Raw genomic sequence first — 16,087 nt, forward strand, 5'->3', positions numbered from 1 at the left:
CAGGACCCCTACCTAAGGGGCTTTTGCTGAATGTGTTTGCCCAAATGGGTCAGCTAGTAAACCCCCTCCTAACATATCTGATGATAGTTACATAACTAAGCTGCCTCCTGGTAAACCCAGGTTGCTGGAGGATACGCAGGCCATCCTTAGCAAAGGGGACTCTGGCTTTCTCTCTCTCTCTCTGTCCCTCCTAATATATGTAGGGGCTTCTCCCTCCCTCATTTCCTGTGTTAACAGCTATAACTAGAGCCAGCTGTGGTTAATCTAACTCGGGACAGGGATTTTAAGGAATATTCCCACACAGCTGCCAAAATTCCCATTGTTTTGGGGCAATACCCTGTCTTCTCCGGCCCAATGTGAACTGCTTAGCCCCCAAGCCCCCTTGGTGAAAAAACATGGCGTCTCCTCCTCTGTTGCAGCTGATGAACTCTAAAACTGGGAACCCTTTCTCTGCCTTCTGGCAGCATTTTGTCTCTTGTGTCTCCCCTTCTGTTTCTGCCACCTTGGGTGGGCCTGCATTATTGGCCTGCATACCATCCTCGGTGCCTCCTGTACCATGGCTCCTTCTCCCTTCACTGCCAAAGGAGCACCTAACACCTCCCACTCCACAGATTTCGCCACCCATGTCTCAGGTAAAAATTGAAAATGGATGGGCCCAGGTGGAACATAAATCAGTAATTAAACTAAGTTAAGTTTGTTGTTTTAATTAGGATAGACATGTCTTTTAAGTTACTAGCAGTAAATGTGAAACTTTTATTCCATTGAGGTTTACTGAAGGTCAAATAAGCTCATATTATCTCTGTTGAAATTTGTTAGCAAAGTGATGACTAAACTGATGGTTAATTGGCTCAGTTTTCATCGGTAATTGTTAATATAATATAGCTTTCAAAGTCTTTGGTAACCTGAAACTAATGTTTTGCTGGGATGATAAATGGAATTAAATTTGTTGGACATCTAGGTCTTTCAAATGAGGTAAAATGTTAAGTCATTAATTATGGGACATAGGTTTGTGCTTTTGACTTCTTACTGCAAAGAAACTATAAGGATATTTAAATCTGTTGGTAAGCATGTTTTGTGCTTAACTGATTCACAAATTTGCCATTAAAGAATTCTGTTGTAACAGTTCACAGTTAGTTGATACTTAACTGACTAGAGACTAAGGTGTTTCTAAGAATACAAAATTCTGCTAACTGTAACTAAGACCAATGGAAATAAAGGAAACAACTCTGTATGTGGAAAAGTAAGATACCTTAAGAAATGCATTTTGAAGGTAAAAGGTAATTTTGTTCTACATGAGATGCTCGTTTAGAAAGAAATTGCTTGGGACAAAACCTGAATGCAAAGGAAAGTTGTAGAAGATTTGTGAAGGGAAATCTTCAGAAAAAGAATTTTAGGTGTGGTCGGGATGGACTAAGATTGAAATAAATGGATTTTAAAGTACACTGGTATAAGATTGAAAGTCTGCTTTCTCTTTGTTCAAAAAGACAAAGTTTCTTAGATTAATTGATCTGCTGTTAAGAAAATGTAAATAGTTTACTCTTTGCCTGCCCAGAAAAACCATTCTCCATATTTTGCCTGTATCAGATCTTATCATCCCTAATCCTATTCAGGCACGTGCTTTAAAAGGGTTTTAACAAACTTCCCCAAGATTTAAATCTTGAACAAAGTCCTGACTAATTAGACTTGCTTGTTTGTTAAGTTACATTCTCGTACTGGCTGTTAAAGTGTTATGTGTCAATGGGTTGCAGGATAACTGAGTTTCCTCATCTACAGTATCATAGCGAACTCTCGAATCAGATCATTAACAATGTCCATTTCTGAGTTTTTTTTCTGTCATTTATAATTGTTCTAATTCTCTTGTAAAATGAGTTTTGTAAAATGAGTTTTATCTTCAAGGAGATTCATATAAAGGACTTTCAGGACTAATACAGATATTCAGTATATTGAAAATCCTAAAACTGAAATGGCTAAGAATTTCCAGAACTAACTAAAGCTGCATTCAAACTAAACCAGAATTAGTAACATGGAACTAAACAAACTAAAAGATTATAGTGCTGTGTCTCTTATTTTAGACATTGCTGGTTCTCTAATGTTTGCTCTTCCACACTAAGTAAAATTTTATTTATCTGTGACTTACAGAAATATAAAAATAGTCATTTGTAAACAAATCAAAGCATTCAAATTTTCTATCTGAACTCTCTGAAACTCAAAAGGTCTCTGTAAATATTCTTTTTTCCATGGCAATCAGTCATTTGCATAAGTTCAATAAGAATCTGTTCCCCTTGTAATAGGACACTATTGGAAACATTGGTTGTTTTACCAAGGCTTTGACTGGAATGTCATATTTGAGAAAGACATGCATAGACTCAGATATGACTAGACAGCTTAAGGAACTAAAGTTGACTTTATGAAACCTGGAGCCACAATGCCCCTTGAAACTGTTGGCCTGATACCTTGCTTACAGAGTTCCCAGCAACCTCACCAGGTGAGTAAAGAATTTCACTTCCTGGCAAGTGCAGGAACCTCAAGATACCTTGGGGACCTCAGGAGGAGGAATTTGCCCAAATCTACAGGTATTGCAGGCATGTCTGATGGCAAGTACATGGCTTTGCTTCTGGCCCGGAGATGCTACTAAAAGTTCAACCTAGAGATTCCTTACAAGAAGTTCCAGCAAAGCAGATTCTAAAAGATCTATATGATCACTCACTGTTCTTGCTGAGCTTATGTAAATAATTAGGCCAAGTCTATTAAAACTGGACTTGTTTTTCAAATAAATTCATCCTGATTTGGCTATCTCTGGAAATGAGGGTTATTTTAGAGAGAAAAATTATGCTTTAATAACACCCTTGTGGATGTTAAATTCTAGATTTATTTGTCTTTAAATGTTTGTTGTTTACCTAAGCTAGACAACTTGAGGTAAACTTCAGAGAAGTTTCATAATAGCTCATTTAGATGATCTTCTTGCTTTTTATTCTGTGGGGATAATAACAGGACCCCATGGCACATGATTAAACAACAGGAAAATGGGATTGATTCCCCAACAAGTGTATAACTTAACTATCACCTTGACCAATTCTGTGTGAATAGGATAGTGAAATCATTCCCTAAAAGCCAGAGCATACCCCACTCCATAGGGTTGACTATGGACTTGTGGAGATCATGGATGACTCCACTTCCTTTATGATTGGACTGGATGATACACTTGGGGATACCCTTTTCTTCTGAGACAAGTTTACTCCTACTTGCCAGTGATCTTTTGTAATTAGGATATTGTTAAGGCTGGACTACTCAAAGGGCTTCTTAATGGTTTCACCCCTTAGTCATATTTATCCTAAAAGCCACCCCTACTGAGGTACAATTGCAAACAAAAGCTTTAGCTAAGCATAGAACAGCCCTCCTCCTAAAAGGAGCCTCAAAGCTCACTATGGGACAGGCCCTGACTGTAATGACTTCACATCAGGTCCAAAATGTCTTAGAAACCAAAGGCCACCAATGGATGATGGAGGCCAACTTACTATGTACTGGGCTATACTTACAGATATTCCAGAAATAATACTTAAATCTTGTCACACTTTAAACCTAGTTTCCTGTATGCTTGAACCTGACCACTGTACTTCTTTCTCTGTAGAGCATAACTGTTCAGAGGTTATTGATCTTGCTTACTCTTTAGTTGACCAGATGTATTTGTATTAAATACAAATGTATTTGTATTAAAAATGCAAATAACAGTTAGTTTAAACATGTTCCCAAATAATAGTACTCTGGGCTACTGACTAGATTGCTACAGACTGGGTAAGGCAACCTGGCATCATATGGCCAGCTCCAAATGGAACCCACTGGATATGTGGAACTAACCTGTGGCCCTGGCTTCCTCCAGGGTGGATAGTTTGCTGAACCTTAGAATTTGCCTGGATTCATGGAAGCATTACTAAAACCATCACTACTCCAGCTAATCTCCCCAATTTAAACAATGGTGGACACAGTTTGTGTTACATTAGTATGATCACCTAGCATCCATCTTGTTCCTCTTTAAGACTGGAGGATGTTTGGCACATGAAAGCTCTTACCTAAATTATCCTCAAAGTAGCATTTCTCTATTAAAATGATATGGTAATACAAATGTGAAGCAGCTTTACAAAATAGAATGGCATTGGATGTTTTAACTGCTACACAAGGTGGAAGTTGTGCTACCACAAAAACAAAATACTATGTATATGTTCCAGATTATCACAAAATATTTCTGGGTTCTGACATACTCAAGTTGGCCCTTTAAACAGTCCCTCTCTCCTTTAATGATTAAACTCCTGGACTGGAAAAGGGTTTTTTGTCAACTAGCAAACTTAATCTGAGCTTCATTTTCTTTTTGTTACACTAATCATGTTTTGCTATTTTTCTCCCAGGTATCCCCACCTGGTGTCAACTCCTTTGCTGCCGTAACCTCCACAGATGATCCTTTCCATTTAGGAAGATCACTTGAGCAGTCTCCCCTGGATTCAGCTGCCTCTGTCTTTTGGAACTCCCCTACACATTCCCCAACTGACCACTGTTGACCCCAGTAGGTAGGGACAACTCTACACCCCTGTTCAGCAGGAGGATGTTACAGAAGATGAGACCATCCACTTCCAATAACCTTAAAGATTTAAAGGTCAAAAGTGTTCAGGGGGGAATGATGAGGGAACAGAAGGCTGGTTGAGTACAAAGCAGAAGCTGACACCCTGAAACCTTCCTCCACCCCCACTCCTGGGTGGGACATATGTGACATTCTTTAAGAATCTACCAACTATCTTAATGTTAATATCTTGCTAGAGGGAAAACCCTTGACAATGACAAGGCCTCAAGGCATCCAGTATCTTATAGGTCCTCTTTAGCATATGAAAGTTCTATTGAAACCTCCCTTTTTCCTTACCTCTCCCAATCCCATCCTGCATAACCTGCCACCCCTCACATCCTGGGGCAGCAGCTCTCTCTGCCCATGGGTCCTGTCCCCATGCTCTAATAAACCACTATTTTGCACCAAAGATGTCTCAAGAATTCTTTTTTGGTCATGGGCTCTGGACTCCACCCAAATGAACCTCACCTATATTCTAAAACTTAATCATTTGGTCAGAAACTATTACCTAAATCCACTGAAAACAAAGTACCTGGTTTTACAAGATCTAAGACATTCAAAACTACTTAGAGAAATTAAATTTCTACTTCATATTTCAGAAAGATTGCAGTGTTTTCCTTCTGCACATTTCCCTGTTATTAATGTAGTTTCATTTCCCAGAACATATTACACTAAATTTCTAAACTTCTAAAAAAGTTTTACAAGATTGTTTAGGAAATCCTTGCTCTTGGGTCCACCTTTCTTACGTGCAATTTGGCTATTGGGCTTAAGTAATAAAGAGTAATTTCCCAAGCGGGATCCCAAGGGAGTTAGACTTTTCATATTAACATAATTCAAAAGGCCTTGGAGGTCTTCAGAGGCAAGATAAAGGACATCTTAATATTCCTCTTACCATGATGGAGATGAGAAAAGTTTAGAGATCTCTGGGCATGTGTGGGGCATAAATGAGATTACCAGTCTGTTGGCCGTGGAACCTGAGGTCTTTGGACAGCTGCTGTTTCTCCTCCCCCTCCTCCCAGACACCCTGCGCAAGAGTGCCTCTTGTCACCAGAGCAAATGACAGATCTTTCTCTGAAGTGCTTTTTGGACCCAGGGCTATTGGATTTGAAAGCTCTACCACATATAAACTTAAGCAGATTGATTCTTGAAAAGAATTTTTTTCTTAGAAAAAAATTGCTAATGTTTTAAAAAAATTCCTCTAGGTCCACTGTTCTCAAACTTGAAATGAACATGATGATTAGTGGGGAGCTGGCTTAAATGCAGATTACAGGGGCTATTCCCAGCAATTTTAATCGAGCAGAAACAGATGGGGATGAGAAACCTCATTTCCCACAGCACCCCGGACGATTCTGATTCAGGCTGTCCCCAGAGAGAGACATTTCCAGTTTTACACTGTCTACACTCACTTGTGAGGAAGGACTGAAACTTCTGTCCGTCTTGATGGATGCTACAGGATGGCTGGTTCTCATCAGGCGGATGAGGGGCCTCTGATACTCTGCTCCAGCGGTTACCATGCTGTAGGCTGGGGGGACCACGGTGGTTTGTTTTTGCAGCAACTGTAAGATGGTCTGGATGTCGGCAGTCATTTGGGATTCAAGTCTGCAGGACAGACACAAATGGGGGAAGATAATCCTAAAACAGTCCAGGATCGCAAAGCATTTGAGAAAATTTCAGCACCACCAAGTAGAACTACAGCTCTGCTGTAAACAAGGACGACAAGAGAGGGAGCACGGAGATTCTCTCCTGGCTGATTGATGCTCACTTTCTGTGTCCCACTAATGGTTCTGATAAACACCGTTGCTTTCCTGCACCTACAATAAGATCTTCACAGAAAAGCAGCTCCGTTGAAATAGACGACATTTTTACCAATCTTTACTGATTTTAAATGTAAAACACACTGAGACTATTTTAAATCAGTAATCTGTTTTTTAATCAGGCTTTGCTGTTTCTTGTGGGCATTTTATTTATTCTTTAAAAATGGATTTGGCAGCACATTTCTTTCAGGGGTGTGGAAGTCAAGGAATTTCTTAAGTGTTTCAAATTTACATTACCTTTATTTTACCTTGCATCTCTCCTATTCATAGGATTGCATGTTATTCCTTTAGTGCTGTTAGATTCTTTATCATTAAGTGCTGTTAGATGCTAAATGCCTTTTCCATTCCTTTCTCATTTATAATTCCAGGACTTTTGTATTTAAGAAACGGACAAAATGTACAAGTTCACTTGCTTCTCTGACCCATCTGGCTTGCAAAATGCCAGTCTGATGATTTCTCCCTGCCAGATCTCATAAAGAGCCAACTGGTCTGTTAATTTCATTCTCATTTTAAAGTAAAATTCGAAGGAAAATAGCAAAATACAATAGGACTAACTTCCCCCTCTTTTTTTTGCATGTGTTAACAGCGTTTTAAAAAAGGGAATTTTGTGGGCATAAGAACAGAAAATTAGGACCATATGCCTCTTTAGAAAACTTTAACTCTTCACTTATTTGCACTATTTTGTTTCCAAATGAAAGCTGTAAGGAGAAGGTAAATCTTACCAAAAATGTTAAAATCACAGACCTTAGAATCTGCATTTTAACAAGATCCCCAGGTGGTTCCAAAGAACATTAAAGTTTGAGAAGCTCTGTTTTAGAACCAAGTGTTAACGATTTCGCTAAAAATGTATATCTATAGGCATAACATATAAATATATAAGGACCCTTCTTATGTAGACCTTTAACCCAACATATAGTTTAATTGGTCATTAAAGCAGAAAAGCAGCAGGAGTAAAAATGACTCAAGATAGACCATTTATTATCTGTTTTTTTTTTTGCATTGTGTACTTAATATGAGTATTTGAATGAACAAAATGGTGTTGTGATTCACAGGTCTATATTTGAACAGAATGTGGACACTAAATAGGACAGACCCAACTCTAGGAAATGTCCCAGGATTCTCACTCTGCAAAGTCCAAGTTTGAATTGAGTTGTCCTCTTCAAACTTGTTCTCTATACTTTTGCCTTCTGGAGTAAAGTGGAAAAAATATGATGTTGGAGATCTTAGTGCTGTAAACATGTAATGTGTTGGATTTTAAATCCAAGAGAGGCCAAGTGGAGTTAGGACAGAAAATATTTGTGAAAAAATTGGAGATAAACAGAAGTAAGTCAAAGTGAGAAGTATGTCAAGGGACATACAGATGCTGCGACGATGGTAAAAGAGATGTCAAGAGAGATTTAATTGTACTTCTGAAAGGAAAATTTCATACAATAATAATAACTAATGTAATCAAGTAACAATTATTATTATTATTATTAATAATGGGCAATTGCAAATTATACAGTCTTAGATGTGTGTGTCCTTAGGAGTTTACACTTAACAGTCCTAGGACATACTGAAAACATATGTTTTCAGTAATCTTTCACTTATCCTGGCAGCAATGATTGGTACTGCTGACAAGGCAACAAAGGGGTCCTAAAATCTGAATTTTAGTCCTGAAGAAAGGACTAAAGGAAGTACATGTAAAGTAGGAGGAACACCAACAACAGAAGTAAAGTTCATTGCCTGTCAGATTTTACCTAACTGCTACTATAACTGTTTACATCTTGAGCATATATAGTTTCAATATATCATATGTTAGTCTTTAAACACCTTTGCAGGTGTGTATGAGTCAAAGATAGAAACTGAGGCTGGAGAAGCTTCAATGACTTGACCCAGTTATCCTGTGCATAGTGAAGTAGCAGAGTTAAGACTCTAATCTAGGCTAACTGCAAGTGTTTTGATAAAGAAAACACTGCTGTCCCTGTCATTCACCCATTTACTCACTCACTTTAATAGCTCCTCAACAAGTTGAACACATACACCATGTACTGGCAGTAAAGAAATGGGCAGTTATTTTCTCTAAGTCACAGAAATCAAAGAATTCAAGTTCAGAGATCACACATATCAATTTTTATGTGTATACAGTATACAGTTTTATGTAACTTGTGACTAAAGGATCAACGTGACTTGGCATAAATAATAGGGAGAGTAAAAAAGCAAATGTATCAATTAAGCAACTACATAGGTTTCCCTGACCATTAGTAAGCATTATAATGGGAAGTTCTTAAACTTGAACCAGGGATTACTGACTCTAAGAAAATGATAGGCTGTTTTAATATTCTCAGATATGTTTTAATTTGACAAGACCTGCAGTTAAAATTTGGGAATGGGATATGAACCTTATCACCAGGAGATTTTAAATTCAATTAAAATCCATGAAAAGATAAAAATACAAATAAATCTTTAGTTCATGCAGTACTTTCCTACCTTTGTTTGACCTTAACAAATTTATTTCAATTCACAAATTTGTCGATTTTCTAATTCTGTCTGTTTCAACTCCTGATTAACTCGTGATGGCAATGTATATGTGTGCGTACACACATTTCATGTGCTTACTATATTGTTTGACACTGTTCATTTTTGGCAGAAACATTAAAAAAACAATTAAAACAATAAACAGCATGGATAAAACACACAAGAAACATTAAGGAAATAGTAAGTAAACCAGTAGCTTATGGGGTATACACAAAATTCCTGGGATGTGTTCAGTATAGATCATGAGTAAGCAAGTAGCTTGCTAGATGTGGACAGAATTCCTCAGCTGTATTACATAGAGACAGCATGTGCATAACCTGTAAGACATGCCAAAGATAGAATAGAAATATGATGCAACAAACCAGAGTGTGGCTTGTACAGATAGAGACAGAAAGGATGAATTATTCTCATGTCATCTCTGGAGAGAGAACTGGCCCTCCCAACCTAAATGTGGCCATCCAGAGGTGACACACAGCAGAGGCTCATTCTGGCTCTATCTGTGCTTTACTTACAAAAAGCAAATACAACCTAAGGCTGTTGAGTAGAGTAAATGGAAAGCCACAGCTGTGGCCAGGTGTACCCAGCCTTACATCTCTGTGAACGAGCAAGTGTGGGCCATTGGGATAGAAAGATTTTTTTTGTCCGTGGATCTTCTGTGTCAACCTCAACTCTGCCTGGTCCTAGTAACCACACCTCAGGGCAGGGTGATTCAGCACGTATGAACATTGCGTCCATTGGAATTCAGCTGTAGTGGGCTTCTTTTATGCTATGCTTGAAATGTGTTAATTACCTCTTCTCGCTCTCCTCATCTCTCATTGTATGTTTTACATCGGTTTAGTAAATCGTGTGATTTGAACATTTTAATTTCATCGGTGAAGTTTTCGGTCTGTGACCACTGCCTTGCTTGGTGGTGTACCCGGAGGCTACCTTTGAATCAAGGTCAGCTCCCATATGAAGTACTACTCACACAGCTATATCATACTCATTCATTTTTTTTTTCCTGAATCTTAGCGACCAATTTAATCTTAAGAAGTCCACACAGAGTTGGGTTAAGGAATTCCATCCCCCCAAAACCAAAATTTATTCCCCATCTCAATTGGGTATAGATCAACGGTGGAGGAAAAGTGGAGAAGACCTGGGCTTCAACTCTGTGGTATTTCTAATTCAATCACATTATTGAGAAGCTTTCTGAATAACTATATGTTTAAATAATTTTGTCTATACTTAAAAAAAAAATGCCATAACACATAACTAAGTTACCAGAAACAACCAAAAAGCGTAAAAGCAGGATGCAAAGAGGGTGTTAGTAAACAAGCTAAATATGAATTATTCTGAGGAAAAAGGAGTTTTCTTCAGCAGCTGGTGTGGGTGATATACTAATTTTATGACAAGTAAAGAAAAAATGGGATTTATGTTGCCAGAATCATGAAGTTTCTAAATAAATGCTCCTTGCAACGCAGATTAATAATTCTGTCAACTTCTAGTCTTATTTTAAATAAGTAAGCATATGTGAAATATATGAGATTATGGTAGTAGGAATTTGCTAGTTGCAAGGGGAAAACCATATCCAGCCAAGGGCCTGGGTAATGTCCTCCCTTTGCCTCACCATTGCTTATACCTGTTAAGTTGTTCTTGAAGCAGATCTAATCTTTGCTCCACTTCCCCATAAGTGAGGTCACTTTCGGTTTCCGAGATCCCCCAGGCAGCTCGCTGGAGCGCTGAGGGGCTTGACTCGTCAGCCTGAGTCTGCGCATGTTCCCAGCTTCTTGTGTCGGCGATGTCTGTGGGAAACACCAAGATGGACATCAACTTCTTCAGGTGCCCCTTTGCATCAGTACACACAGACATCCTCAAGATGAGCAGGAAAGGATCTCAGAGTATAACCCTGGAGCCAGAGAGCCAGAGTGATTCGAGGACCTGTCCAGGGGCCACCACCAACGGGCCACTGAGCCCTACCCTCCTCACCCTCCCTGCCACCTCCTCTGCCCTTTTTCACATGAATAAAAACATAGAGACGGTCGTGAGCTTTGAATACGATTTTGTTGCAGATTAGAGAGCAGTGATTTTCACTTCTGGATTTGGGAAGAAAGAGCATATCTTGCTCCTATAGACATACCTCGTTTTATTGCCTCGCTTTGTTGAACCTCACAGACACCGGTTTCTGTACGACCAGTGCTCTGACCCGTGAGCTAGGGAGCCTTCTCCTGATACCGGTTTTTACAGAGCAAAGGTTTGTGGCAATCCCCTGAAGATCAAGTCTATGGGCACCATGTTTCCAACAGCCTTGTTCACTGTCTCTGTGTCATATTTTGATAATTCTTGCAATGTTTCAAACTTCTTCATTACAGATTTGTTGCAGTCATCTATGATGAGTGATTACAACTCCCTGAGAGCTCAGATAATGGTCAGCACATTCTAGCGATGCAGTATTTTTTTTTTTTTTTTAAGATTTTATTTATTTATTTGAGAGAGAGACAGTGAGAGAGGGTATGAAAGGTGAGAAGGTCAGAGGGAAAAGCAGACTCTCCATGGAGCTGGGAGCCCAATGTGGGAATTGATCCTGGGACTCCGGGAACATGACCTGAGCTGAAGGCAGTTGCTTAACCAACTGAACCACCAAGGCACCCAGCAATACAGTATTTTTAAATGAAGGCATTGCACATTGTTTTTAAAGACAGAATGCTATGGCACATTTAATAGACTACAGTACAGTGTGAACAAATTTGACTCTTTTTACTGTGATAGTAACTTTTTTTTTTTTTTTGCAGTTGTCTGGAACGGACCTTGCAATACCTCTGAGGCATCGTTGTATGTATGGCTTCGCCTTGGATTGAAGGTTTTGGGGGCTGTTCTCCCAGGATAATTAGCATACTTCGTGATTCAGAGTGAGCCCAGGGAGAGAGCCATGGAAAAGTTCTGACTTTCAGGGGCTTTTCTTAAGCCAACCTAACTCAAAGTAGAGCCATCAAAGATGGCCATGGGTGTTAAAGGTCCTATAGTCCCATGATGCTATTGCATGTTTTTATCTTTCCTTGTAGCTCCTTCTGCACTGTCCTTTCATATATTCATATTAATTTCCAATACACTTTCTTGTGGTTCTTTTATTTAGAATATTTTTATGTCACTATACTTGAAACATTCTGCTTATCTGTTCGAGTCCACTTTTCAAAGGCTCTGAGGGTCTGTTATGTGCCAGAGACACTCTGCTAAATGTGGAGGAATTACCGGCAAAGACGACTCAGGCCCCACACTTGAAGAATCTGGTAGCAAGGTTCTGATCATTTCTCATACTGCTGAAAAATCTCCTTTTAATTTTTGGCTTCTTGTACAATCTGTATTTGTAAGTTATCAATATTGGAGGGCAAATATAGTCTCTTACTTTTCCTCTCATTTTTATCATACTTTGATGCCTTTTCTTCTGCTTTCTTACCCTCTACATTTTACATATCCACATAAGAGCTTAAAATGATTTAGGTTTGGAAAATAAAACCCTAGAAAAAATACTAGTGGAGTTGGGAGTTTATTTCAGACATAAAGAAGTGACATCTTCTCCTCACTGGGAGGGCTGGTAGGAGGAAAAGAGTATCTAAAACTGGTCTTCATTTTCCATGGAAATAGATTTGAATTACAGAAAGTGATTTTGGTTTGATAGAAAAACTTTTTTTACTTTTTTCTTTTTCTTTTTTTTTGGACACTAGCTATGATTAAACACTGACAAAAGTTATGTAAAGTTAAGGAATTTATATCCTCAGCTATTTAAAAAAATGGGTAGAAAGTAACCGATTTGGGAAGATTAGGTATGATTCTAGAAATAGGGAGCAGGATTTGCAGGCTTCTTGCAGTCCCTTCCTTTCCTGCAGTTTCTCCCAAAGTACAGTCAACTCAAAACCTCCCCTTTTTCCAAGAAACAGAGAAAGTCTCTCTATTCTTTCTTCTATCCTTATGTCTTTACCATTGAATCCACAGAAATTTCTCTAATGAGGTGCCTACAATTGCTGCCTCAACTGCGGGAAGCCCTACCAAAGGAATTAGCACCTCCAAAGACAGCATTAGAAAAACAGAAGGTCAAGGTTCCCTGTTCTGTAGAAATGGCTATCAGATCTCATAGGGGTTGTTAAGAATTCCAGAATGGTTCTTCATGATTAAGGAAGGCTTCCTTAGCCTATGGGATACTGGTGTTTTCTTTTGTCTTTTAAAGGGACAGAATATAATTCCTTTTGATTTTACCAAACAAAACAAAATGAAAATGAACATAGAAAAATGATATTGCTGAAGTTTAGAGCAATGTATCAGCAGATTTTCATTGGAAAGTATGACTTACTATTCATAGACTTGTAACTCCATTCAAAATGAAAAACAACAATATAATGTCTTAGTACAGGAGGTTTGCAATGTTGGAGCAGCAATCCCAAACATTTAGAACACACATGTAATGGTTTGGTGATGCCAGTGCTTGTCCCTGTCTAGCCACCTGCTAGCTGGTTACTATAGGAATCTTTAGAGAAGACAGTAAGAATTGGTGAGATGGAAGTTACATATAATGCTCAGAAGTTTTGTGTCAAGAAAGCTTACAGAATTTCTGCCTATGTTTAACAGCTCTCTCGTTCACAAATCATATATAATAAATTGATTTTTAAATAACAATGTGAATCACATGCATGAATTATGTAGGATTATATTCTTTAACACTCTAGAAAAAAAAACTGATTATCTTCTCAGCAGAAATGAATAAAATGTAAACTATTAGGCAGAAGCTTCCTTGATTATAATTTACTTTTTTATTAAGGTCTGGATATGCATGATTGGCTTGTTTTAACAGCAATATAGAAGAAAAAACTTCAAAGGGGAAATCCTGGTTAGTGGTCTTAATCAAAATGAACATCCTTGTAGACAGTTTCTAAATATAGCTCAGAAAGAATCTGCACTTGGTTGCCTTGGAAAATGTTGCTATAGTTGCAAGACACATTTCTGGAAACGGATGAAGAGAAAGTAAACTTTTACTGTGCTCTGGGTACACATTTTTTTCTAGAGTTAACTTTTGACCTCAAGCTAAGTAGGATCAGAATCCACTTAATTTGCTTTTTTTCTTTTCAGTTTTACCAAAAAGGTGCTCTTCTGTTAGGTTCAGCATGGCAAGTGCAGGAATGTGAGTAAATGGAATTTCCTACTGATTAAACTAAAATTTGTGGGGATTTAGTAGTTTGCCCTGCAACTGCTGGAGCTATACCCTACACAGTATTCAATTTCTTGAACATCCCATAATATGTCACCTTAACAAATCATTAAGAGATAAAATTTACCATGAATGAAGTTTTAGAATTCTCCATTAGTTGGTCAGATTAATTAACCAGGTTAACTATGTGTCACACTAGTCAACTCTGTATGACATCAATTATTTTATTCAATTGACATGAATATTTAGCTATGCATTTTCATTCAAGGTAAGGATTTATTATTTGAATAGGGACTGAGTTGTATATTTTTGGAAATTAAAAATTTGTAGATATTAAAATTATTTGTTAGGATACTTTTTTTTTTTTTTTTACCCTGCATGAAGAATAGCTAATTAAAAATAATTGGAAGAAGCGGCCAAGAAAAATACAAGATGAAGGGCATGCGAACTCACTGTCAGCAAGAGTCATTACAAAGTAAAGTCAAGTCCCCAAAATACATCTTTAATAACTTGTCACTTGAGACTCCAAAACTCAAGAAAAAAACAACAAAAAGTACTTTTTAAAAAATCATGTCCACATGCTGCTGACTTTTGGAGAAGTAGAGATGGTTTAGTGAGCTCTTCAGAACTTCTGACTTCCATAATACAACCTTTTCCTATTTTTAGTACTTCCCAGAATCCGATTTCATAAATAACTAAAATGGGACATTTGGTAATCACATCTAATATTCCATTCTTCCATTGTGATAAATGAGGCACTATTTTCATTCACTTCATCAAGATTTTAAATTGTCCAGAGAACATTTGCATATATTCTTAGCTTACTTCAATATGGGGTCATTGCAAAAGCTGATTTGCTAGCATAGGGAAAGTAACTCTGGAAAAATGTGAAGCCTAAACATCCTAGATTCAATAAACTACTGTTGTCAGATATAGTCACGTCAAATAAATGTGACAAAGTTAGGTAATATTTATTTACTTGGTGCCATAATTTTGCTATCTTGCCAGGCCAAGACCATTTTCCTTTTAATTCTGTTATATTCTTTTGATTTTTTTGGACTATACATTCTTTATCTCTACATTTTTATATATCCATTTGTACATATGCATTTTATATATACATTCAGTGATTAAAAACTTACAAAATAAAATCTATGAGAAACTACTAAACTGAGTTAGGGATTTTATTTCCGAGAAAGTGATTTATGCATGTTACCTTGTTCAATAATGACAATCAATTAGTTGGTTAGAAAATGTTATTTTGTTTGAAAGATGAGCAAGCTGAGCTTAGTGGGGTCTTATTCAAAGACAAAAAGGGAGCAAGTGAACAAAGTCACTTATTCAAAGACATAAAGGGAGCAAGTGAACAAAGCAAATAAAGGGAGCTGGGGTTGGAACCCAAGCAGTAGGACCCACACCTGTTCTTGAACCCACCTAAAAAGGTTAGAGTTAATGAGATCTGCAGCTCTAGCTCCCGTTTTGCTGAGTTAATTGTTCCTCCATGTGATAGTTCTTACCTTTTCCTGTTTTGCATCCTTTAGACCAAATTTGCATACATTAATCAAAAATCATTCCCTGTCTCATGCATCTTTTCTACAATAAAACCCATATATTTGTGTATTCCTTCTCGTAGAGATGTTAAATAAATGTGTTTAAATGAGTTAGGTAAAGAGCATGATTTATTTAGGGGCATTTCTCCCCATTTGCTCATAATTCCTAGAAAACTGAAATTCTTCTTGGTGTTTATTGTACTGTTACCATATTGGCCAAGAAAATGACTGGGTTGGGGGTGAGGAGTGGGTACAGAGGTTCTTATACATATATAAGAATTAACTGGTTAGCTCTCTTGAACTACTCAGTAATCCCAACTCCATGTCAGAATCGTTACAATAGACCTTCCCACGATATTCTATGTGGCATTATGTTAAATCTCACTACCACAAAAACCTCTTACCCTATCAATGTTTAGGAATA

The 16,087-nt window shown here is 37.7% G+C and overlaps 1 protein-coding gene across 4 annotated transcripts in view; it reads right to left on the reverse strand.

Annotated features, from left to right (window-relative positions):
• KCNH7 (potassium voltage-gated channel subfamily H member 7) overlaps window positions 1-16,087 on the reverse strand; it is a 482,562-nt gene that overhangs the window by 2,789 nt on the left and 463,686 nt on the right. For all 4 annotated transcript variants that reach the window (XM_032880309.1, XM_032880308.1, XM_032880307.1 and 1 more), the window contains 2 exons: window positions 10,559-10,721; window positions 6,016-6,208 (listed from right to left, as the gene is read on the reverse strand). In XM_032880309.1, the coding sequence (XP_032736200.1) occupies window positions 6,016-6,208; window positions 10,559-10,721 (356 nt within the window). The remainder of the gene's footprint in view (window positions 1-6,015; window positions 6,209-10,558; window positions 10,722-16,087) is intronic.

Source organism: Lontra canadensis, unplaced genomic scaffold, assembly GCF_010015895.1.
Source record: "Lontra canadensis isolate GAN:19392208 unplaced genomic scaffold, GSC_riverotter_1.0 scaffold69, whole genome shotgun sequence".
NCBI classification, from domain to species: Eukaryota; Metazoa; Chordata; class Mammalia; order Carnivora; family Mustelidae; genus Lontra; species Lontra canadensis.